At 35.1% G+C, this 26968-nt stretch overlaps 1 protein-coding gene across 2 annotated transcripts in view; it reads left to right on the forward strand.

The window, feature by feature from the left end:
• The window catches only part of SLCO1C1 (solute carrier organic anion transporter family member 1C1), a 49021-nt gene extending 42259 nt beyond the window's left edge, over positions 1 to 6762 (forward strand). For both annotated transcript variants that reach the window (XM_069490906.1, XM_069490907.1), the window contains 2 exons: positions 4922 to 5039; positions 6540 to 6762. In XM_069490906.1, the coding sequence (XP_069347007.1) occupies positions 4922 to 5039; positions 6540 to 6762 (341 nt within the window). The remainder of the gene's footprint in view (positions 1 to 4921; positions 5040 to 6539) is intronic.
• The last annotated feature ends 20206 nt before the right edge of the window (positions 6763 to 26968 follow it).

The following is a 26968-nucleotide window of genomic DNA, read 5'->3' on the forward strand; positions in this document are numbered from 1 at the left end:
ATGATGTAGGTAGTTAAGTCTATAATCTTTTTATTTTCTTCCTTTCTTCATTTCTTTGTTCCCGTCTTCCTTTCCTTGACTCTTCCCTTCCTTTGTTCCAGAAATATTTATTAAGTGCCTGTGCTATGTCCTAGATATAATAGAGATTTTATGAGAGTAATCAAAATTTTTTTAACAATTTTATCTCTTCCATTACTCATACGTTCTCACAAAATCCATTGCTCTTAGGGGAGCGCTCTCAGAGGAAACCAAAAATTAGTCAGTAAGAAAGGGTGAAGCCTAAATAATATATTTTTTCAATTATTAAAATGGAAGGAATTCTGTTGAGCTATTCTCAGTGTCCATTCCTAGGATATATCATTAGGTAGAATGATAAGATCATTCAACAATTCAAGTCTATGGATTTGAGTAGGGATTTTAAAAATGTAATTGGAATTTTTTTTCTGACTACCACATTTTTTTAATATGCATTGGTTAAAACCCATAGAAAACAATGAATGAGACAGTTAAGGTTTTGTCCTTAGAGTTTATATTCTAGAGAAGAAAATGAAAGAATTGGAAATGATCCTCTGTAATTTGACAAAAAAGAACTACCCAGGAAGGAAAACAAACTCAGAGCTTTAAAAAATTGAAATTAAATTTAATGTACATAGATCTTGACAGGAAAGTGATGCGAGTATAAAATAAAAGAATTTAAGTAAAACTCATTCTTAAATTTGAATTTAAAATATCAATATAAACTCACATATTTTTATTTTAAAATAATGTATATTTCATAGCTCTGTCTCCTGAAAAATCCAGAAACTATGAAACCCAGCAGAAATGAGCCCCATAGCACTCAGTCTGTGATATCTAAATGTCATCTCCCAGTAAAAGAACCATGGCACCTTGGAAAAACGATCGCTTCAAGGGCTAGAATAGAGCTTGCCTAATGATTACGGGACATCTTTTTGTACTAGGAAGTGAATAGGCTATCAAAAGCTAATAGGAATATATCAAAGGACACAGAACCAATTTAAAAAGATTAACCTCAAGGTGAGCTAATTTCAGAATCAAAATAGTAGTAGCAATAACAATAATAATGATGGCTACCATGTATTGAAATACATCAAATATATAAAAACATATGAGTTCATAATGATACTTCAAAAATTTGAAGAATACCAGGACACCAACTCATTATTCTGAAAATTGATAAATAAAGGGAAAACAATCAATCATTTATCTTGCCTTTCTTCTATTTAACCGTATTTCTAAGTAAACAAATAGTTAATGAAGGAAAATCCTCTTTTATAGAAAAATTCCAAATAACTAGTATAGGAGGTACAGAATTTTTTTTTAAATTCCTGTCTTGCAGCCTCATCAACATTTGCTAAAAGCTTTAGGTGATATTTCATGAGGAAATAGTGATGGAGGGATGAGACTGGCGTAGCCTGAACCTCAGATCCAGCTTAGCATTACTAAGAGGGGCCACCAGACAGCATGTGCCCCCTAACAGGGACACAATCAGAAGGACCCAGAACTACCTTTGCTTACTCCTGTCTGAAATAAATTGAACCTGAGTCTAACAAGATCTAGCTACCAGGTTATACGAAAAATGGATAGGGGAACAAGTTAAATAATATTATAAAGAAGCAAACAAACAAATCCACACTGTGGCACGTTCTAGAAGACAAATGTCTTTTTCTCAAAAATCATTAATATGGGAAAAAGTGAGAGGAAGCTATTGACATAAAGAGTCATCAACCAAATGCAATGTGTTTATTTGGTTTGGATCCTGATAAGAACAAACCAACTGTAACACAATGCCTCAGAGACAGTCTGAAAATCTTGAATATGTACTAGATTTTAGGTAAGATTAAGAAATTATTGTAAACTGTGTTAGGTGTGAGAATAGCATATGTTTTTTAAAATGTCATCGGTTAGAAGTGCATGCTGAAATACATAGAATTGAAGTGAAATGATGTTTGAGATTGCCTTTACAATACCAAAAAAAGAGTCCAGAGTTGAGGGAGAGAGGAAACAGGAATGGCAAAACATTAAAAATTGTTAAAGCTAGTGATGGTATATGAGGGTTCATCATATCATTCTCTCTGCTTTTGTGAATGTTTGAAAATCTTTCATTATAAAAATGTTAGACCGTACACAGAAAATTGTATACATTTGGATTTTCTGGCTTGTCTTGACACCATTAGGGGCAATGTAAAGTTAGTTATCACTTGGATTTTTTAAGTGGAAATCATGTATTTGGTTGGACCATATACATAGAAAACTTATTTGAGGCATCAAATAATCCAAATTGATTGCCAGATATGTTTGTTGTTCTTTTAGTCCACGGGATTTTTTGCAAGTTAGGATCAGCTGCTGCTTTTTTTAACTTTTTTTATTAAAAAAATCCAAACATATACTAAGGTAGTAAGAATATTATAATGAACTCCTATGTATCTATTACCCAATCTCTTTTGATCTGTAGGTTCCACTTCTCTCTCACCTTTCTCTTCCATTTATTGTGAAAATTTTCAAACCCACAGAAAAGTTTTAAAAAATTATAGCAAATGCTCCTATTATATGACCTCTCTTTCTCTCAACACACACACATTTTGAAAATGAATAGTGGACCTCCTGATACTTCACTCCTAAGGCCCTCAGCTTGTATTCTCCTGCAAAAGCAAGTACGTTGTCCTATATAACCACAATACTATTCTCACACTCAAGAAATTTATCATTAGTATGATACTCTATCTAATATACATCCCACATCAAATTTCTTTTATAATAATGATGTCTTCCATAGCATTTTTTCCTTTTGGTCCAATCAGGATTGTAAGTTTAATTATCTTTTTTGTGTCCAACAATTCCTCATCTTTTGTGTTTGTGGTGTTTTGTTGCTGTTGTTGTTGTTTTCTTTGGTCTTCAGTGACATTTACATTTTTCAAGAGGCAAAGCCAGTTGTTTCGTAGAATATCCCAGCATTTGGATTTGTCTGTTTGTTTACTTTTGAGTATGTCCAGGTAAAATATTTTTGGGGAGAATACTACACAAGTGATGTTGTGTGCTGACTAGTAAATCACATTGGAAAGCACATGGTTTATACCATCATTGGAAATTTTAAGTTTGATGTCTTGGTTAAAGTAGTATCCACCAGTTTTTTTCTTTTGTAAAAACCCTTTTGCAATTGATAAGTAACCTGTAATATGACATTTTGAGATTATGTGAATATTCCATTTCCCAAAAATCTTTTACCCAAGATTTAAGCAACCATTAATGATTCTGGATTAAATCAATTATTATATGGGTAATTGTAAAATTTAGGCACACTTTTGAATAGAAAATCTTTTGAAATATTTCCCATTTGTTATCAAAGAACAAATGGATAATCTCTGAAATTTAGATGTATCATGAATATTCTTAGACGACTTTAAAAATAATTTAATGAGAGTACTTTATTCTATATAAGCATACAAAGCAATTTTATAACAAAAGAAAAAAAACGTATATGGCTAAAATTCAAATGCAAAAAAAAGTCTAGGCAGTTGACGGAAATGATTGAAGAAGGCAGAAAGAAAGCTGTACAGGCTGGGAAAGTGGACTCTAAGTGTGTGTAGAAGAGAGGAACAGGGGATGGAGCAGCTGCTACTCAACTCCAGCCAATATTACCATGGTTTTCCAGATAGTGCGGCTCTTAAAAGAATTTGGACATCTGTTGTTTTACATGAAATCTCCTGGCTTTTAAATATTGGCTACTAATTAAAAAACAAAAGCCCAAACCTATGCAGACTAAATAACAGATGTTAATGAATCAGCAATTTAAAACATAAAAAATATAAACTGAGATTTGAGCAGACTGAAATCAACTTAAAATACTTTTGTTAAAATTTATATATGAGAGATACCTTTTCTCCCTAGAGACGGATTAAATTCTCAACAAACTTTTATTGAGAATCTACTAGGGTTTATAGCATGAATAAGAAAAACACATTTCTTTCCCCTATACAGCTTACAGTCTAGCAGGAAAGGCAATTAAACAAGCCATTACAGGAGTATAAAGTTTTGAAGGAAATACAAATGCTACCAGATATAGAATAAAAGGAATTAATGTAGTTTAAGCCATCAAAGTAGACTTTCCTGAAGGAAAACATTCAAACTGAGATTCACAAAGTGACTGTGTTGTAAGAAGAGAAAGGAAAGAAGTGTTTGGGATAAAGAAAACTATATAAGACATTCAAGCAAGAGGGGAGAACATTTGAAGCACTGAAAGAATCTAGTAATATTGGAGTCTGAAATGTAAGACAATGAATGTTGCCCCAAATGAAGCCAGGAATGGAGATGGGGCCCAATATCCAATTAGCTACTCTTAAGTTGGAGCAGATGTCTGGGAAGATCATCTAATTAATCGAATGATTCTACATCTGTATGATGAAAGGATTGGAGAGATTAAGGAAGGAAGCCAGAGTCATGAATTGGCTTCTGCTTTAAATTAGGGTAGAAGTAGTGACAGTGGGCATGAAGAGAGGAGAGTATCTTTAAGCTACACCTGGGAACTGGAATTGGCATGATTTGGGGATAGATTAAATGTCATGATGACCAAAGAGAGGAGAGAGAGAGGGATCAAAGATGACCCCCAAGCTTGTAACTTTAGCAATGGGGTGGCCACTGATAAAGGGACAGGTCTGGAGAGGACAATGTTAATTCATGGTGAGTTGAGTGCCTGGAGATATGCTTCTTGAGGTAAACAAACAAATGGCAGTTACTGCATGAGTCTGGCACATACGAAAAATGACTGGGCTAGAGAGAGAGGGTTTGGACATTTCAGCCTTTCATCTCCAAAACAGAAATGATTAGACTAAGTGTTTTGGATAATCGTTCATAACCAAAAAGATGTGCATATGTTTTTAATAGCAATTATTTGTTTTTCTCACAGCAGGAATCCCAGCTCCGGTATATTTTGGAGTTTTGATTGACACTTCATGCCTCAAATGGGGATTTAAAAGATGTGGAAGTAGAGGATCCTGCCGATTGTATGATTCGAATGCTTTCAGGTACCGAACGAATCAAATGCATTCCCACATCTCACTGCTACAATATCCCAGGTTTATGCAATGCCACTGACACAATTTTTCATGTAGTTTCACTGCTTGTAAGGTAGAGATAGTCTAATCAAAAAATGTGATCTGTATCATAGAATAAAGTGATTATTTGGCTAAATGTTTGATATTTTCCCCCATTTCTAACCTTGACTCTTATTTTAAGTGAGTAATCATTTTAAAAACATGACGAAGCATCCAGAATAGAGTAGAATTTTGAAAGTTTATGCACACAAATGGATAAGTAGTTCCCTAAAATTCAGAAGCATTTAAATTTAGGTCACATTTTGAGTTTAATTCCATTCTTTTTCAAACTGAGCCAAACTGTACCATTTACGTCAGATATAATCCCCCTGGGCAAGAGTTGGATTTGGCTCTAAATCTGTCCGGCTGTTATTGCCAAACTGATGTTCAATTATTCCAGTACTTGAAATGCATAAAAGTAAAAGGTTTTCTCTGTGTGGGTGAGTGTGTACCGGGGTGAGGGGCATGGCTTTTTCACTAGGGTGTCATTCAGCTCCATTCATCAAACATTTAGTCCCTTATTGCTTAAAGCAATGCTTCAACTGCTTAAAAGGAAGAAGGATTTTTTTTTTTTAAGACTTACAAGCTGAACATTTTCTAGAGAAATAAACGTGGTGCCGAACCATCTAAGTTGGATGTGAATTGGGCAGACCATCTCAAATAAATGTGTTTGGTTTAATAGGCTTTGATGTTGTGTGTGAAATTTATTTTGGTCTTTGAAAGGGACCTGATCTGTGAGTATAATTTAGGCTTTATTCACATTTTTCCTAAAGCTGTATTCATTTCAATGTAGAGACAATGTAACTCAAGCAGAGACTGAGAGTGCATTTTCAATGTGACCAAAATGAAACATTCAACCTGTCCTACCACACCTTAGCATCTTCTGACAGAGTGCAGAACTATGGGCTTCTCATGGAAGAAGTTGATTTAAGCCTCTGGTGTATTTTTAAATTAATCATTCTGCTTTACTGAGAGCTCCCATACCCCTTAGCATTGCTTTACGCAGTTTTTCCATAAAAGTGAATTTGGGAAAGGTCTGAGGATAGAGTAACCACATAATTTATCACTCAAACCTGGACACTTTTGAGAGTGAAAGGGGGCACTATTAAAATTACACTGGGATGATACTGGCATAAACTGGGACTGTTCTAGGAAATCAGGGTTATGGTTACCTGGTTCAAGGGAATGATGTACAGAAAGAACGGAACCAGTTATATAATTAGTAACTGAAAATGATGGTGCAATAAGAAATTACTTTGTATTAATAAAGTGCCTTCAATAGTCTACCAATAGTCACAGAAAGGTCTTTTATAGCCACCAAATCTTCATTCTTAAAGAAAACCATCAGAATGATGTTATTACCTTCCTTGTACATTGTATTTCAAGTTGGGTAGTTGTAATAATGATGACTCAGATTCTCTCTTCTTCCAGACACATATATCTGGGACTGACTGTGATATTGGGCACAGTGTCCATTTTCCTAAGCATTGCAGTACTTTTCATTTTAAAGAAAAATTATGTTTCAAAACATAGAAGCTTCATAACCAAGAGAGACAGAACGATGGTGTCTGCAAGATTCCTGAAGGAAAATTGTACTACAAGTGATCATTTGCTACAACCCAACTACTGGCCAGGCAAGGAAACGCGACTTTAGAAAAATAATGACTTGAAGCCATGTTTTCTAATTGGCGGATATTTTGCAGACGAATAAATTTTAATCAAAAGGATTCTAAATGTGTAATTTCTTTCTCCTATCAAAAAATGTCTGCTTTGTTTTTGACCCTAGGCATTAGATAATACACCCGATAACAAATATAATTAAACATCTAACAGAAGATGCAGATGATAAAACTAATTTAGACCTTTTAATTTATATACAATTTCTTATATTATTTACTTATCCTGCTTACTTTGCCTTGTGCCCATTGACATGTATTAGCAGTATTTTTAGTAGAACGATTGTCCCTATTGTCTTATACATGGTTAGATTTAAAGCAATTTCTAAACTGAGTTACTTGTGCAGAGTAAGAGAACACTGTTAAAAAATTAAGTCTTAGGCTTCTTCAAGTATCACCTTAACGATGATGTTAGGATTGAGCCAGAACACGGAGAGAAAGATTTCGTTTTAAACTCCTACTTTTCTTTGAAATGCAATAATTGACATAGAAATGTATAGTAGCAAATGATCTTGGAGGTTAGAATTTTGGATTATTAGCTCTTCTACTATTAATTTGCATGTGCTTTTTGTGTGATACTATAAGTGACCATGGTTGTAAAGGAATAAAATTAATGTTAACATGTGTTATTGTCCTTCTATGAGTTCAGTGGATTAAAGAATATTGTTAAATACAATACTGCCCATATTTTAATGTACATAAGCTCCCTACTTATGCACATGATGTATTCCTAAAAGATGCTTAAAAGTTGAATTTCCGAAAGTCTACAATAAACTTAGGTGTTATAACAGGAATGGAGAGTGATGGATGAGCGATGGGAAGGCCAGGTGTGGTAGCTTTTGGTGCTCCACTTGCCATCCAGCACAGGGTCTGGGGACTCCTGGATAAGAAGCTGCCACTGGGTACAGCCTGCTAGATGGCTTTCTTTCTCTGCAACTGAAAAACTCAAGCCAGGCATTTCCATTTTCTCTTTCCTGGCTCCTTGGTGCTCCTCTGACTAGGGTTAGTAGGTTCAGCAGTCCACCATCTTTAATCTTCAGCTCTATCATGTACTATATTTTTCTTCCTCCACCATAGCTGTAAAGAAGGGCCTGACCCTTCCAAGAAAAGAAGACTTAAGGCAGAGACCAATCTAGTGAGGCATCCTATTCAGCTACTACCAGCTCACAATCCAATACTGTCTGCATCTGTTAGTCCTGTACAAACCAGAAAAGACTGGGTGAAAGAAAAAGTTGGATTAGGAAAGAAAGCCTGAAGGATATTCGGTATGAGGGCAGCCAGGGAGTCCCTCAAATGTACTAGAGGAGGACCTATATTTACCAAGGAGATTTTCAAGGTCAAAATGGAGACCCATAATTCGATTATATACCAAACACTCTAAAAATTGTATTAATCTTTACAGCAGTCTTAGTACCAGAATCCCCATTTTACAGATGATAAAACTGAGGCTGAGACAGGGTAGAGATAAATTGCTTAACCTTGGAGGGGCACAGTCAGGATTCAACCCAGGTATAAATCTAAAATTGTCTTCCCAACCTGACTCAATAACATGATGCTAAATAAACTGCTTCTATTATTGATAATGTCTGCATTACTTGATTTCATTAGCTCTGTTTGCTCCTATAATTGTCTTCGTCTGTGTATTTCAACAACATGTAGATAATCAACAACTGTTATAAACCACACAAAGAATTAATTTAGCATATTCTTTTCTTCAAGTGTCGTTGACTTATTGTTTGAAATAATATACCATACCCAAAACATGCTATTTAACCCTGTCAGATAATCGAGGGCAACCCTTTAGAATTGCAGAGACTTAGAATTACAGCACAGTTCTTTGTAGCCTTTAGGATGAACAGAAAATATCAACAGGACACTCCTAACAGAGAAGCCTGTTTAAAATGTTTCTTGGAACCTAAGTCCAACAAAAAAGGACAATTCAAAAATGCAGTAGCCTTACTCATACAGTGAAGGGATCAAATAGGACAAACAAAATGGCTTGCGGTCTTTTAATTTTCCTCTTTCTATACCAGTCTGGTGAATATGAATGGCAAAAATAGAGATGGAAAGTTTGGGGATGGAGAGAAGAGGAGATGTCCTTTATGTATTAACCTTGTCTTTTTATTTGAATTAGTGATGTCTGATTGTTTCATATTTTGCTATTTTAAAAAATGAAAATAGACTTATGTTTTGTTACCAGCTGTCTTATCCTGGTGTTGCCCGGTTAGCTGGTGAGCAGGAGTCCTTTTTGTCATCTCTGTATCAGTCTTTACAAGAGAGCACACTTCTTCAGAGTTTTCTTTGTAGAATTGTAATTAAAATTCAAATTCCTTATCCTGTCTCCCACATTCTCTTTATTTTCCTAAGATTTTTGTCATAATATCTTGAAAAATAACTTCTTTGCAAGTAAATTTCTGAACAGAATCCTATTGAATTTACTCTTAAATGACTTGAAAATAAAAAGCTATAAAGGATGATTAAATGATGGTCTTTTTCATAAAAGGACTGAATGACATTTAAAAGGAAGCATATTTTTACACATACCCATTAATTTAACAGTGCAATTATATATACTAAACTCAGCTGTATGACATATGAGGGTATTATTTAGTGTGGAATTGAATTTACTAAGAGATATCCTGATATTTTTGATAAGTAAACTCAGATGTCAGAAGTAAGCAAGCTTTTTATACCTCAGAAAGCACATGATTAATTTTTTTTAAGCAAACCAAACCCCATTTCAGAGGTCAAAAAAATTCCATCAGTCCTAAGGCCAAACATTAAAGGGAACCACCTGATTGATGTGTGGGACCCTATAATTGTGCCACATTCAATGGACCACATTATACTGTTTTTCTACAGCTATGGCCCCTAGAGATGACCAGCATCTCCAGTGACCATCTGATTGCCTAGAACCTTCAGACAGGTAAAGCTCCAGCAATGACATTTCACAAATGGAGTGAATTAAATTGGATTAGATGACTTGCCCATGGTGGAGGCAGGGAAACTAATTCTGGGTTCTTCCGTTACATCATGTCACCTCTGAAGCAGGTAATAAAAATAAACGATCTGAAACCTCTAAAAACTGCTGGAAGAACTTTTGTGAGCATTAGCATTTAAGGAATTTCCACTTAAATATTACAAGCCTATACTTGTACATAAGGGAAGATTCAAGAATAAATTTGCTATAGCATATACTTGACAATAATTATCAGTTTATAATTTTTATAACAACTATTAAATGTAACAATTTATATTAAGCACCTTCTATATCAGTGCTGAGTGCCTTCAAGATTCTCAATTTCAAAGATCCAAATAAACTTATGTGTTAGGTATTATTACTGATATTTTCAGAGGAAGAAACAGGCTTTTAGTGACTTATCAAAAGCCAATAAGTTCTAGCATTCAACAGAGCCACGATTTAAACTGAGTTTTCTCAAGTTCAAACAGCCATGTTGTACCTGTATTAATCTACATCCTAAATCGCTGGCTTTCAATAATTCTGCTAAAAGTCAATTTTGGACATCTAACTTAGAAAAGTTTTAACACACTAAAACGTGCACATGGTTCAAAAAAATCAAATGGTACAAAACTATTTAAAATGAGAAGTAATAGTGCTCCACGCTGCCTTCAGTTATATTGCTCAAAAGCAATCACTAAGCTGTTTGGTTTGTTGCTTTTTTTTCCCTCTCTTTTCTTTTCCTTTTTCTTTTTTTAATTCCTTCTTCGTCTTCTTTTCTTTTTTTTTTTTTAAGAAACAGGGTCTCCCTATGTTGCCCAGGCTGGCCTTGAATTCCATGGCTCAAGCAATCCTCTTGCCTCCTTGCCTCCTAAGTAGTTGGTACTACAGGCCCACACCAGTGCACCCAGCTTGTTTATTGGTTTTTCTGATGGTCATTTTCATATTTTTACATATTAATATATGTTCATATCATTTTCTTGACTCAACTTTGGGCAACATAGATTGACTGCCTACTCTGATAGATTATGACTAATGTCACACATCCTCTGTTGTTATTCTATAATCTATACGTAGTGACATTACTATTCTGAGTTCCTCAAATGTCACTTCAGTATCTCCATTTTTGTTCAACAGACATAAATAGTATGATATGTTTTTTCATTTGCAAAATGAAGAACTTAGAACTTCCTTTTTTCCCTCCAGGTCTCCAAATTCTCTTCCATCTCCCTTTCTGTTAGCTGTATCTTTACTTTCACATTGCCAGGAATGATAACATTTCTAGTCAGCTCTATAATCATACCACATCTAGGCCAGGCATGAATGGACATGCTGAAGATCAATGCCATCCACTGTCAATGCTATGAATGCTTACCATTAGAAAAAAGAAAGAGAGAGAGAAAAAAAAAAAACATTTATTGAGGACTTACTATGTCTCAGGCATTAAAGGTATATTAACACATTTAAATATTAGTAAGTGTAATTTTAAAAAGAGTCTGGTATATAAATAATTTTGAAATGTACTGAGTTAATACCTCTTATAACTGCAGAATCTCTCAGATTCTTCAATATGGTGGTGTACATTGTTGATCTCAAATTTATTTGGTACAGAATCCATTTTTCTTTAACAAGGTTTAGACCTAATTTTCAATGTAATATATTTAGAAAATCCAATTTTATAATTTTTTTTTTTTGCCATTGTTGTCAGATTCTGGTAGCAGAACTATGCAGCTTTATAAAATTAACTAGAAAACTGCTTAATTTTCAATATTTTGGAACAGTTTTTATAGCATAAGAATTATCTGTTCCTTTTACATTTGAAAGATTGTTCTTAGCCTTTTTGGGAAATAATACTTTGGAAAGGTTTTGATCGGTCATTGTAGCTTTTTAAAAAAATATATGCTTACTCTTTCAACTTTGAAAATTTGTATTTTTTTCAGAAAATTTTCTAGATATTTAAAAGACATTTTTAGTTTTATAAACTTAGAACATGTAAACTTAGTATTTATCATTATGTTCCTTTTCTAATCCCTAATTTGGTGTACGTGGGTTTATCTTTTTTGTGTATTATGCTTGTCAAGTACTTATTTCACTTAATTTTTCCAAAGAAATGGCTTTTGAATTCTGGTTTTTTTTTTGCTACCTAATTAATTTTTGTTCGTAATTTCATTACTTTCTTCCTTCTGTTTTTTAGACATGATTTTTTAAAATCTTCACCTAAATTATTTTTTTTTTCTTTTTGAGACAGAGTCTCACTCTGTTGCCTAGGCTAGAGTGCCATGGCGTCAGCCCAGCTCACAGCAACCTCAAACTCCTGGGCTCAAGCAATCCTCCTGCCTCAGGCTCCCAAATAGCTGGGACTACAGATATGGGCCACCATGGCTGGCTAATTTTTTCTATATAGTTTTAGTTGTTCAGCTAATTTCTTTCTATTTTTTTAGTAGAGACAGGTCTCACTCTTGCTCAGGCTGGTCTCGAACTCCTGAGCTCAAATGATCTGCCTGCCTCAGCCTCCCAGAGTGCTAGGATTACAGGTGCTAAATTATTTTGTAGGCTTGTAACTGCATGCTCTAGCTTGGTAATGAAAACATAAATTTGCTCCAGTGTGCAGCTTCATTTATGATTGATAAGATTTGACATGCCACAGTACCAGGGAATGTTTCCTTAGTTGTTTACAAATGCATTCTTGATTTTCTAATTGACTCAAAATTTCTATTTGCCCTCGAAGGAAAATGCATTAAAATTTCCTTGTGTTTGGATATTTTAATTTAAACTTGTCTTTTAATTTTTAAATTAATCACATTTATAATTACAGAATGTAACCTATTCAATTTATACTTTTTGAAATTTATTGAAAGCCAAACGTATTTTAAGCCAAAGGAGCTATTAATTCATAAAAACATTCTGGATTTTGAAAATAAAGTATGTTCTTTGATCATAGAGGAAAATAATAGAAATATATTTATCAAATCAAACTAATCAATTTTACATATTTTGTTACTTATTTTCTTTTTCATTTTCTCAAGGCTTGAGATTAGTGGTATGTTAAAATTTTCCAATATGATTGAATTTTTGTGAATTGTTTTCATTGAAAACATTTTTATTTGTAGACTTTAATGTTATGTCTCATAACTATTATGCTATGATGATGTATAGATTTGATTTTAAAAACTGTTGTTAATAACTTTTCTTTGAATTTTATTTTAATATTAATATTGCCACTTTTCTTTCTTTATTGATGATGTTTACTTGATGTATCTGTGGTCCTCCCTTTTTAAAAATTTTTTTGTTTTCTATTTTGGTCAGCCTGATTTTTGTTCAAGGTTAGGTATTAAGAAGTAAGAAATTGTATTTTATCTTTACTTTATCTAAACTTTTGTCTATTATTAAAGAAGTTTAATTGTCACACCTGATGTTTGGTTTTACTTCTTTTGCATTGGGTTTTTGTTTGTTTGTTTCCTTATGGTTTTCCTTTTATTCTTACATATGCTACATGTATTATATTTTTGCTTTTTATTTTTGTTAGTAATATGAAAGTTATAGCCACTTCTTTAGCAACCTGAAAATTATTCTGTGATTACTTATCAAAAAATTATGAAAATAGATATTTGATACTGTTTTTCTTTACTTAGACCAAGAATCAAATAATAAATACTGTCTATTGACTCCCTTTGTGTAAGATTAAAAATTTTAAATGGTTTTGCCTCCTTTTTCCTCTTCTACTTATAATTCTAAGATTTTTTTACTAACATAATCAAAGATTTAAGAACTAAATTGTTAATAAATTATTTTATTTTATATATCTTCTTTTTGCTATATAGAAAAATCTACAAAGAACATTTCATGCATGTATCTTTTTCTATATTTTTATTTATTAATTTAAAATAGATTCCTGGCTGGCCAGGCACAGTGGCTCATGCCTATAATACCAGCACTTCGGGAGGTTAAGGTGGGAGGATCACATAAGGCCAAGAGTTAGAGACCAGCCTGAACAATATAGCAAGACCCAGTCTCTATAAAAAAAAAAAAAAAAACTTAAAAAATTAGCTAGGCCTGGTAGCATGCCTGCAATCCCAGATACTCAGGAGGCAGAGGTGTGAGGATGGCTTGAGCCCAGGAATTTGAGGCTGCAGCGAGCTATGATCACTCTACTGCACTCCAGCCTGGCCAAAAGAGCAAGACTCTATCTCTAAAAAATAAATAAAACAAATAAAATAAAATACTAGAGATAATATTCCAAACATACCAACCAATAGCATTCTAGAAAGAAAAGGAAATAGAGTGTAATACAAACAGCTTGTGAAAGATTAGCTTTCCCCAAACTTTCACCAATTTATCAATTTTATAAATTAAGAATAGCATTTCAATGTTTTAATCCATATCTGTGTATTTAAGAATTACTATATTATGGGTTTTGAAGACTTTCCATTCTTATTAATACGTTTATTTTTGCCCATGATATTATATAAGAATTATGTGTATAAATTATAAAAATATATTTTAATTTCTGGAAAAGTTTCTTAAATATATCTGTTCATTTTTTTTCTTCTGGCTACATTCAAGATTATTTTCCAGGTTCCAAAAGTATCCAGTTGAGACTATTAATCTCATAGTCCTGATCTTAAAAACTTGTATATTTTTATAATATTGAGACTTCAGGGACATGATATATGTCTCCATTTCTTGATGTTTTCTTTTGTGTTTCTTAGTAAAATTTAGTAGTTTTTTTAAACTATGCCACTGAATATTTTGTATTAATTTTACTTTTCGAGTTCATTATTTGTGTTATGATTTGCAATGTTTTATTCTATCCAAAAGATAAATTTAGGATTTTTGTTCTATTGGCACTAACTGATCAACACTAAGGTGTTCACGTGGTAGTAATATTCATTGGGGGTTGAGGGGGCATGTGGGGCGGTAAACTCACAACTAATGGATTGTGGTGAGCATTGTATGGGGGAAGGGCATGCTTCTAATCCTGGCTTGGGTGAGGCAAAGTCATAACATTCAACCAAAATGTTTGTACTCCCGTAATATCCTGAAATAAAAAAAAAAAATTTAGCAAAGCTATTAGTTGTTTCATGTTTATAATGTAAATGTCTTATTAACCAAACTGTTACAAGTTTTAGCATTTGTTCAGTTGATTGTGTAGGTGTTTCTAGGGAGATAATCAGAGTATCTGCAAGAGCATTATTTTAACTCATTTTCAAAGTTGGTAGTTCTTATATGTATATATATATATTATTTTTCTTATCTGTTAGAAAATTCAGTGACAGTTACATATCTAAAACTGAATTCTGCTTATAATATTCTGCTATTTGAAGTTATCTGGTAGCCTCCTGACAGCTGCCCTACCTGTAGCGGCCAGTGCCTGCACGCACTACTGGGGAACCTCAGGACAGGCCCACCTCTTCTGCCACTGCCACAGGCATGGGCTGTCCAGGGGCCTGGAGATAGACCAACTCTGCTTGCCACCACCACCAATGCACATGCATGCCATCCAGGGACATAGGGACAGGCCCAACCCATCCACCACTGGCACCAGCAGGTGCCTCCCAGCGGCCCTGGAACCAACCAGTCAAGCCTGCCACCACCACCACTGGTCTTATGTGCACCACTCAGGAACTCAAGTGTGGTTCACCACCACTGCAGCCATCACCAATGTCAGGCGTGCCACCCAGCCAGCCTACCACTGTCACTGTTGGCACTCAAACATGCCACTGGAGGCCTGAGGACCGGCCCACCTGGACCCACCACTGCTAACATCCCTATATGTGACTTGGGGGCCCAAGGACCAGCACATTTGTCCAACTACCACCACCACTAATGCACAAGAACCAGCCTCTCTGGAGTCCCCCTCCACAGCAAAGTCTCACCGTAGTCTCCACTAACAACTAAAACTGAAGTCACTGAGGAATTCAAAGATATCACTGACAATGAGGGCAGCCAAAGGAATCACAAGGATACTGCACTACTGTGACCACTCAGAATCAAAGCCAAAGTACCCTACCTAGCCAATACTATGTTTAAATCTATATAAAAAGTCTTTCCATATGAAAGACAATCCATATAGTTGGAAGAAGTGAGTGTGACCTCAGATGCACAGATGTCAATGCAAGGACACAAGAAACATGAAAAAGCAAGGGAACATGAAACCTCCAAAGGAACACAATAATTCTCCAGTAAGAAAATCTATGAAATGACTAAAAAAAATATTTAAAATAACAATATTTAAATAACAATTTAAAATAACAATAACAATGAAACTCAGTGAGATACAAGAGAACAGAGATAAACAGTACAAAAATATCAGGACGATAATTCATATGAATGAGAAATTCTACAAAGAGATAGATATTATAACAAAGAACCAAACCTGGAATTAAAGAATTCAATGAATTAAAAAAATACAATCAATAGCTTCAATAATAGACGAGGTTAAGCAGAAGAAAGAATTTCTGAACTTGAAGACAGGTCTTTTGAAATAACCCAGTAAAACAATAAAAAAGAAAAAAGAATGAAGAAAGCCTACATAACATATGGAACACCATAAAGTGACAAAATATTCTAATTAGGGGAGTTCCAAGAGAAGAAATGGGCAAAAAGCATAGAAAAACTATTTAAGAAAATAATAGCTGAAAACTTCCCAAGTCTTGCAAGAGATATAGACATTCAGGGCCAGGAAGCTCAAAAGTTTCCAGATAGATTCAAGCCCAGAATATCTTCTCCAAGACACATTATAGTCCAACTGTCAAAAGTCAAGAGAGAGAATTCTAAAAACAGGAAGAGAAAAGTACCAAATCACATATAAGAGAATCTCCATCAGACTAACAGCAGATTTCTCACCAGAAAATTTACAGGCCAGGAGAGAATGAAATGATATATTTAAAGTGCTTAAAGAAAATTAAAAATCTATCAGCCACAAATAATATACCCAACAAAGCTATCCTTCAAAAATGAACAAGAAATAAAATCTTTCCAAAACAAGCAAAAACTGAGGAAATTCATCAACACTTTACCAGTCCTATAAGAAATGCTTAAGGATGTTCTAATCAGGAAGAAAAACGATGATATCTACCCACTGTGAAAACTCATAAAAGTATAAAACTAACTGGTAGAGCACATACACATATGAGAAAGAGAAAGTAAGCAAAAATTATCACTATTTAAAAATACCAAATCATAATGGTAAACAACAGAAAGAGGAATACAGGAACAAAGGACATGGAAAATAATCAGAAACCAATTAAGAAAATGACAGAAGTAAGACCCACCTAGAAATAACAACCTTGAATGTAATCAGTTTAAATTCCACAATTAAATAATATAGATTGGCTGAATGGATACAAAACAAGACCCAGCTATACACTGTCTACAAGAAACTCACTTCACCTGTAAAGATAGACGTAGACTGAAAGTGAAGAGATGGAGAAAAAAATTCCATACAAATGGAACCAAAAGCATGCAGCAGTGGCTATACTTATATCAGACAAAATAGACCTTAAGCCAAAAAAACATAAAAGGAGATAAAGAAGGTCATTATATAATGATAAAGTGATCAATTCAGCAAGAGAATATAAGAACTTGAAATATATATGCATCCAACATCAGAGCACCATGATATATAAAGCAATTATTTTTAGAGATAAAAAGAAAAATGGACGCCAAAATATAAATAAAAGTGGGAGATGTCAACACCACATTCTCAGCCTTGGATAGATCATCTAGACAGAAATTCAGTCAAGAAACATCAGACTTAATCTGTACTACGGACCAAATGGACCTAACAGACACTTACAGAACATTTCATCTAACAGCTACAAAATACATATTCTTCTCAACTGCACATGGAACATTCTCCAGGATAGACCATTTGTTAGGCCACAAAACATGTCTCAACAAATTTTAAAAACTAAAATCATTTCAAGTAACTTTTCAGATCACAGTAGACTAAAACTATTACATAAATCAATAACAAGAGGAACGTCAGAATGATCATTGGGTCAATGGAGAAATTAAGAAGAAAATAAAAAAAAAATTTGCAAAACAAATGAAAATGAAAATGCAGCATACCAAAACCTTTGGTATAAAGCAAAAGCAGTACTAAGAGAGAAAAGTTTATAGCAATAAATGTCTACTAATGACCCCAAATAGACAAAGCAATCCTGAGTAAACAAAAAAAACTGGAGACATCACACTTCTTAACTTCAAAATATACTACAAAGCTATAGTAACCAAAACATCATGGTATTGCTATAAAAACAGACACATAGGCCAATGAAATAAAATGGAGAACACCCAAATAAATCCATGTATAGCCAACTGATTTTTTTATATAGTATGTGCCAAGAACATACAGGGGAAAAAAACACTTGGCACTGGGAAACCTGAATATTCATATGCAGAGAATGAAACTGGTCCCTTATCTCTCACTATATAAAAACATCAACTCAAAATGACTTAAAGACTTAAAATGTAAGACCCCAAACTATACTACTACTAGAAGAAAACATGGGAGAAATGCTAAAGGGCATTGGTCTAGGCAAAGATTTTATGGTTAAGACTGCAAAAGCACAACAACAAACCCAAAAATAGACAAATGGGACTATATTAAACTAAAAATCTGTTCTGTAGAAAAGGAAATAATCAACAGAAGGAAAAGACAAGGCCGGGCTTGGTGGCTCATGCCTGTAATCCTAGCACTCTGGGAGGCCAAAGCGGGAGGATCCTTTGAGCTCAGGAGTTCAAGACCAGCCTGAGCAAGAGCAAGACCCTGTCTCTACTAACAATGGAAAGAAATTATAAGGACAGCTAAAAAAAAAAAAAAATATATATATATATATATATATAATTAGCTGGGCATGGTGGCGCATGCCTGTAGTCCCAACTACTTGGGAGGCTGAGGCAGAAGGATTGCTTGAGCCCAGGAGTTTGAGGTTGCTGTGAGCTAGGCTGACGCTATGGCACTCTAGCCTGGGCAACAGAGTGAGACTCTGTCTAAAAAAAAAAAAAAAAAAAAAAAGAAGGAAGAGACAACCTGCATAAAGGGAGAAAATATTTATAAACTATTTTACAAGGGACTAATATCCAGAATATACAGGGAACTCAAATAACACAACAGCAAAAAAAAAAAAAAAAAAAATCCCATTAAAAAGTGAGCAAAGAATCTAAATAGACATTTCTCAAAAGAAGACATACAAATGGCCAATAGGCATATGAAAAAATGCTCAACATCACTAATCATCAGGGAAATGCAAATCAAAACCACAATGAGATATCATCTCACCCCAATAAGAATGGCTATTATCACAAAACCCCACAAAATAACAAATGGTGGAGAGGATGCAGAGAAAAAGGAACTATTATATACTGTTGGTGGTAATGTAAATTAGTATAGCCACTATGGAAAACAGTATGGACTTTTTAAAAAAAATAAAAATAGAACTGCCATATGATTCAGGAATCCCACAACTGGGTATTTATCCAAAGGGGGGGCGGATTACTATATCAAAAAGATACCCAAAATCTCATGTTTATCATAGCACTATTCGCAATAGGAAAGATATGGAATCAATCTAAGTGTTCATCAACAGATGAATGCATAAAGAAAATGTTGTGCATATATACACAATGGGATATTATTCAGCCATAAAAAGAAAGAAATTCTGTCATTTGCAGCAACATTAATGCAACTGGAGGTCATTATGTTCAGTGAAATAAGCTAGGCAATAAAAGACCAATATTGCATGTCCTCACTCATATGTGGGAGCTAAAGAAGTCTATCTCATGGAGGTAGAAATTATTATGATGGTTAACAGAGGTTGGGAAGGGTTGTTGTTTGGAGGAGAAGGAAATGAAGAGAAATTGGTTAATGAGTACCAGTTAGCTCTAGTGTTCAACAGCACAGTATGGTGACTATGGTTAACAATAATTTTTAAAATAGCTAGAAAAGAAAATCTGAAATCTTCTCAACACAAAGAAATGATAAATATTTGAGGTGATGAAGATCCTAAATACCCTGATTTTATCATTACACATTGTATGCATATATTAAAATATCACATGTACTCCATAAAAATGTACAACTATTATATTGATAAAAATATATTTTAAAATATGCCATGTTAACAAAAAAAAAGAATCAATTTGCCCCTAAAAATTTTGTATTGTGTAAGTAGATGTCACATGGTGGAAAGTAACAAACTTTTTACCCATAAGTTTTACCTGAGTGGCTTTTTACAGAACGTCTCTGTTTGGGTATTATTTATAATTAATTAGATTTTAGCATTGAAATTACTCAGGTGGTTCTACACTTAAGATCCTTTAATAGATTACATTTTCTAACATTCAGCCTCCAACATTAGTACAACTCAATCTTAGGTTATACAGTGCTTTAGGCCAGGTCTGGCTTGGATTAAATCCATACTTTCAAAATTCAGGTATTAATTTATTTCATGCCTAAGGCCAATGCAGTTGGAACATACTCCATGCTTCATAAGCAAAATCTAAAGTGGTGAAAGATTCCAATTTCAAGACACAAAAGTATTCAGGAGACTAACAAGTGCATCTGTTTTGCCTTATTCTGAAACTCATATTGAAAAAAAACAAAACAAAACAAAATTCTGCCAGAACCCTGGTCATTTTGAAAGTACACAGTTTAGTGCAATTCTGCTTGTGATGTGTTTATTACTGAATATTTTAAAATGTGTATATTTTCAAATGGATTCTTTGGCATTTCAAATCTGGGCCTGGATTGCCTGGGAGTTGGCAAAGTGTCATATCTATAGTTGGATACCACCTACCCTCCTGCCCAATTCCCCATACTCAGGGAATCTAGTTACTCTCATGACAGGGGCTCCCTGATTCTTTGGTCTTTGCAAAACATTCTATCATTCCCAGGAATTTCTCAGATACCCAGGGACATCATGAGCTACTGATGTGCTCCTGATGTTTTAATTGGTACCAGTTAACTCTAGTGTTTTCATACCTCCTATTCTTCCAACTTGTGGACTCAGGGTAGCTTAAGCAATTTCTACACACAGGAAACATTTTAAAGCTCTGAGTCTGAAATAAAGTGCTTATATAATTTTCAGCCTTTTTTTTACATTGCATTCCCTCTAAGAAGTAAGTTCATGTCTCTTCAGCTATTAACATTAAAACAGACAACAAAAGCAAAGACATGAAAAAGAAAAACAACTCTCTCTTAATCCTAGAGCTCCCTCTAGTTACCATTTAATCCTCGTTTTTAAAATTATAACCAGGTTCCCAAAAATATTACTGAACAATATTAATAATTTCTATTTGTTAAATACTATATGCAGGTACTCTGCTAGCTCTTTTAAATAGATCATCCAGTTTAATGATCTGAATAATCTAGATGTGTGTTATTATCCCTGGGTTACAGATGAGGACACTGAGATTTAGAAAGGTTAACTAATTTCCAGAAAGTGCCAAATAGAGTATTCAGCAGAGCTGGGATTCAGATCCACACTCTTACTCCTGTGCTGTCATGTTCTAAAATAGCCAAACTATACTGTTTGCCTGAGCTCAACACACATTCATTCTACAATACACTATGATTTTCAGATAACAAAGTTGCCCATTCAATACATGAATTTTAGTCCTCATTTTTTTCAGTCTTCAGAACTCAGTATCTTTCTTTTTTAACTATATGTAATCTGCTCTCTTGGCTTCTATGACTATGTTCTCTCTTGGATTCCCTCCTGCATTTCTGATTACTTCTCAGGCTTTTTCTTCATTGCCATCCCTTCTGAATTTCCATGTGTTTATGGTTATACTTGCACTCTTTCCTAAAAAATTTCTTTTGCCTTCAAAGATTTCTTTTACCACCTATCTACTGGTGACTCCTAAAAATAACCTCTCCAATGCAGAACTTTCTCCTGAGCTCAGATCTTAAGCTGGTAATAGAACACATCGCTACCAAATCCAATAGTATATATCTCTACCAAATCACAGATATCTCAAATTTATTTTTTCTGTAAGGAAACTGTCCCTGTATTGCTATGTGCACATGTGGCTTTTGCAAATGTTGGAAGACCTATAAGAAAAAGACTTCACTCCTGTTATTATGTGGGATCATAAATGAAGGATAAGGTATATCTTAATGTCATTAACCTGGGAAAAAGAAAGTCCTTGGAAAATCTGGCCCTCTACCAATGGATCATAACCAAAATGAAAATACTGAAATGAGAGATAAAGAATTCCAAATACGGATGATAAGGAACTGCAATGAAATTGAAGAGAAAATGGAAAACCAACTCAAATAAACCAGAAAAATAATTCAGGATATGAATAAAAAATTTACTAAAGAGATAGATATATTTTTTAAGAAAATCAAATAGAACTTCTGGAAATGAAACATTTATTTAGGGAAATACAAAACACAGTGGAAAGTTTCAAGAATAGACTAGACCAAGCAGAAGAAAGAATTTCAGAACTTGAAGACAACTCTTTTGAATTAACCCAGTCAGTCAAAACTAAAGAACAAAGAATCAGAAGGAATGAACAAAGTCTATAAGAATCATAGGATTACGTAAGATGGCCAAATATAAGAATCACAGGCATCTGTGAGAGTGAATAAGAAAAAGTACAAGGCCTGGAAAACTTATTTGAGATAAACTTTCCTGGTCTTGCTAGAGATTTAGACATCCAGATGCAAGAAGTTCAATGAACACCTGGGAAATTCATTACAAAAAGTGAATCCCCTAGACATATAGTCAACAAACTGACCAAAGTCAATGTGAAAAAGGAAGTCCTATGAGCCACAAGGCAAAAATATTAAGTAACTTAAAAAGGAAAACTCATCCAACTAACAGCAGAATTCTCAAGAGAAACTGTACAGGCCAGAAAGGAATGTGGTCCTATCATTAATCTCCTTAAACAGAATAACTTCCATCCAAGAATTTTTTTATCCTGCTAAGCTAAGTTTCATAAATGAAAGAGAAATAAAGTCTTTCCCAGACAACCAAACTCTAAGGAAATTTGTCACTACTAGACCTGCCCTACAAAAAATGTTCAAAAGTATATTACATGCAGCAACACAATAGACACCAACCAGTGTAAAGACAGTCAAATGGTATAGCTCACATCTCTTATAAAACAATAGCATGAGAGAGGGAAAACAATAAGACATCATCCAACATGTTGAAAAGAACAGCATCCCACATATGAATACTAACACTCAATATGAACAATCTCAATGCCCCACTTAAAAGTCATAGACTGGGTGACTAAATTAAAATACAGAATGCAAATATTTTCTCCCTCCAACAAACACATTTAAACCACAAGGACAAACACAGACTAAAGGTAATGGGATGGAAAAAAATATTCCATGCAAATGAAAACCAAAACCAAGAAGGTATAACCGTTTTAATGCCAGATAAAACAGACTTTAAATTAACAATGGTAAAAGAAAAAAATGACAAAGATTACTATTATATAATGATAAAGGGAGCAATTTGACAAGAAGGTAAAATAGCCCTAAACATATATGCACATAACACAGGAGCTCCCAGTTTCATAAGGCACATTCTTCTAGATATAAGCAAAGAAATAAACAGCAGCATCTTAAATGCTAGGGACTTCAACGCAGTACTGACAAAACTGGACAGATCATCAAAGAAGATAATGAATAAAGAATACCGGACTTAAATAGGACTCTAGAACAAATGGACCTAACTGACATGTACAGAAAATTCTAACCGAAAACTAGTGAATATACATTCTTCTTATCAGCACATGGGACATTCTCCAAGATTGATCATACCATAGGCCACAAAACAAGTCTCAGAAAATTTTTAAAAAATACTATGTATTTTCTCAGGCCACAGTGAAATAAAACTAGAAATCTACACATGAGTGGATCACACCCCCCGCCCCCAGAACAGCGTTGTGCATCTGTGGAGAAACAGCTTAGGAAACGCAGCACAGGAAAATAGATGAAAGGGAGATATATTCGCAAAGACTGGAGAGTGTGAGAAATACAATAGGGAATAGAGAGCAGCGCAGGTGGGCCACTGGCCTGGCCAGCCAGCACAGTGTGAGCTTACCTACAGGAGGAAACCCAGCTCCCCCACAGACCTCCACATCCTCTCAGACAGGGACACGCCTAAAGTTGGTGCAAAGTCCTGGCATGGGACAGCAGGTGCTGTGGAGAAGAGACAATAGTGGGAAACATTTTGAATTCTCCAGGGCTCGGTGCTAGGATGGCACTGGGTGGGGGAGGGACTGGTCTGACTGGTTACTTCCTGCAACCACAGGAGGGAGTTTGGAGACAAGCATTTTGCCTCTGATAGCGGGACCAGAGCACAGGAGGGGAATGCCGAAAACGGGGCTCGGCCACTGGAAACCACTGGCAATTCAGCTGGCTCAGGGTGGGACAAAAAGAGTAGGGTCCTCTGCTAGGCAGATGTGAGACTGTGGCACTGTGGTGCTGAAGTAACACCTGACAGCCTGTTGATTCAGCCACCAGATCGGCTTCTACCAACTCCCGAGTGGTCGCCCCAGTGCTAGCTCTCCAGCACGTCCACATTTTTAGGTATTTGTTGCAGCATAACCCCAGTTTATGATAAAAAAAAAAAATCTGTATTAGTCTACTTGGACTGAAGAACACAAATTGATAGTAGGAAAATGTGTGCTCTCTTTGATTCCAACTGATGCTATTTGCTTCTGTGACTGTGCTTGCTTTTAGTTGTTTGATAAATATAGTTAATCAGAATGAAAAACAGGTATAAGAGCAAGGGTAACTCCATAATAGGCTAGGCTTCCTGGATGTGAGAAGCTAACAGCCCAGTTCTGTTTCTGTATATATGGCTTGCTGGCTTGGTGCTTAGCTTAAGTGGAGCCATGGCAGGCTTCACTAAAGTTAAGGAAAACAAGGCCCCGGAGCGGTAACCGCAAGTTACTTCCTGATAAAGGGCTGGAGAGTCCAGGGGCCCTCCAACCAACTAAGTAGATAAGAAGGGCAAGACATGATCAGCGCATGAACAGCTTGTGCAGGGCGTGTGTTCCCACTATTGCTTGTAACCAAAAACTAGAAGGTATGCAACAAGAGGCGCCCCCCCCACCCCCGCCATCAGAGACCCTCCTCTTCCCCTAAATGACGTTAACTACAACTGGTGCTGGCGGGAAAAGCCCAAAGCTTAGAGTCAACCAATCACGAGCCAATGCGATCAGCCACTTCTAAAAGAACAAATAAACTGAAGGGGGATGGAGTGCAGACCAGTATGTCATGTGCAGACTAGTATATCATGTGCAGACTAGTGTGTCGTGTGCAGACTAGTATGTCATGTGCAGACCAGTATATCATGTGCAGACTAGTATGTCGTATGCAGACTAACGTGTCGTATGAAAACTAGCATACAGAAAAGTATAAAAGCTTAACCTTTACCCCAGGGCGGCGTCCTGGTTTGTGCAGAGGCTACTGCATTGGTGCTCTGGGACTTGGACCTTAGCTCGAGCTAGTCAATAAACTCCTTTGCCTTTTTGCAGCCTCGGTGACTCTGCCTCTCTGTTCCTGGGGCCGAGGGGAACCGGTTCTAACAGGACTGCTATGACAAATACCACAAACTAAATGGTTTAGACAATAGAAATTTATTTTTCACATTCTGTGGGCAGGGAAATCCAAGATCAACCAGTTGGCTGTTTCAGTTCCTGGTGGGAGACCTTTGTTTAGTTTGCAGACAACCACCTTCTTGCTAAATCCTTACATGTCCTTTCTTTTGTGTTCATGAGGACAGAGAAAGAGAAAGAGAAGGGCCACTAGTCCTATCAGATAAGAATCAGCCCTGATGACCTCACTTAACCTTAATTGCTTGTAAAAGGCCCTATTTCTACTTACAGGCACTTTGGGATTAAGGCTTCAAAATGAATTTAGGGAAACAGAATTCAGTCCATGGCGCCTCATTTTGCTGTGCACTCTGGAGAAGATGAACAAAAACAGTGATCCCAATAATAATTTAAAATAATAGCCAGTAAGCAGTACAAGCACTATTTTTTTTGCTTCAGATATGATTAACATATTATAAAATTCACCCTTTAAAAATGTACAATTCAGTGGTGTTTTTAATATACTCAGAGAATTGTGCATCATCACCACTACTTCATTTTAGAATATTCTTCACCCCTAAAAGAAACCCAGTACTCTTTAGCAGTAATTTGTCACTTTCTCTTTCTACCAGCCCATGGCAACCAACCACTAATCTACTTTCTGTCTCTATGAATTTGCCTATTCTGAATTTTTCATATAAATGGAATTATCAAGTATGTGACTTTTGTGGCCAGAATTGTTTTAAATGCCTCAAATAATTCATGTATTTAATCTTCACAACAATCCTATAAGGCAAGTATTATTATTATTATTGTACTGCAGATGAGAAAAGCTGAGACATGGTTACTATGTTGGCTCTAAGTGGAAGAGCTGGTATTTAAGCCCAGGCAATCTGTATTCAGTCTATGATCTGAACTATAACCCAATTTTCTCCCTCATCCAAGGAGATTCATCAAAGTGATCAAGGATGGTGGTCAAAGTGATCAGAATTGCAATGAGAGTCTGTGTGAAAATATGTATGGTTGAGTGAATGATATCATTGTGATATTCTAGTGTGGAAAAGGATCTCAATCTGAAGTAACAGTGAAAAAAGCAGATTAAAATTCTTATAAGAAAATAGACTGAATGGAACTATGGTCTAGACAACTAGGAGCATTTCCAGAATGGGGCACCATTAAAGACAAGAAATTGGATTTTTTTTAGTATATCAAATACATTAGGCCTCTAAGAGGAAGGAAAGAAGAAAATAACAAAATAACACAATGGGATTAAATGTACATGAGACCATTAATCAATTATGCTCATGTAGTCTGTGAGGTGCATTCTCATGGCCAGAGACCAGCAATTTATTCTCATAATAAGAATAAGAAAAGGAAGGCGTTTGTTTATTTATTTATTTATATTTCAGATTATTATGGGGGTACAAAAGCTTTCATTACATAAATTGCCTTTGCACCACCCAAGTCAGAGCTACAAGCATGCCCATCCCCCAGATAGTGTGTACCACATGCATTAGATGTGAGTTTACCTATCACCTTCTCCCCGCTCCTACCTTCCCAACACCTGATGAATACTACATCCATGTGTGCACATAAGTTGATTGGTTAGTACCAGTTGATTGGTTAGTACCAACATACCATTGGTATGTACTTTG

The sequence above is a fragment of the Eulemur rufifrons genome, chromosome 16, assembly GCF_041146395.1.
Source record: "Eulemur rufifrons isolate Redbay chromosome 16, OSU_ERuf_1, whole genome shotgun sequence".
Lineage (NCBI taxonomy): Eukaryota > Metazoa > Chordata > Mammalia > Primates > Lemuridae > Eulemur > Eulemur rufifrons.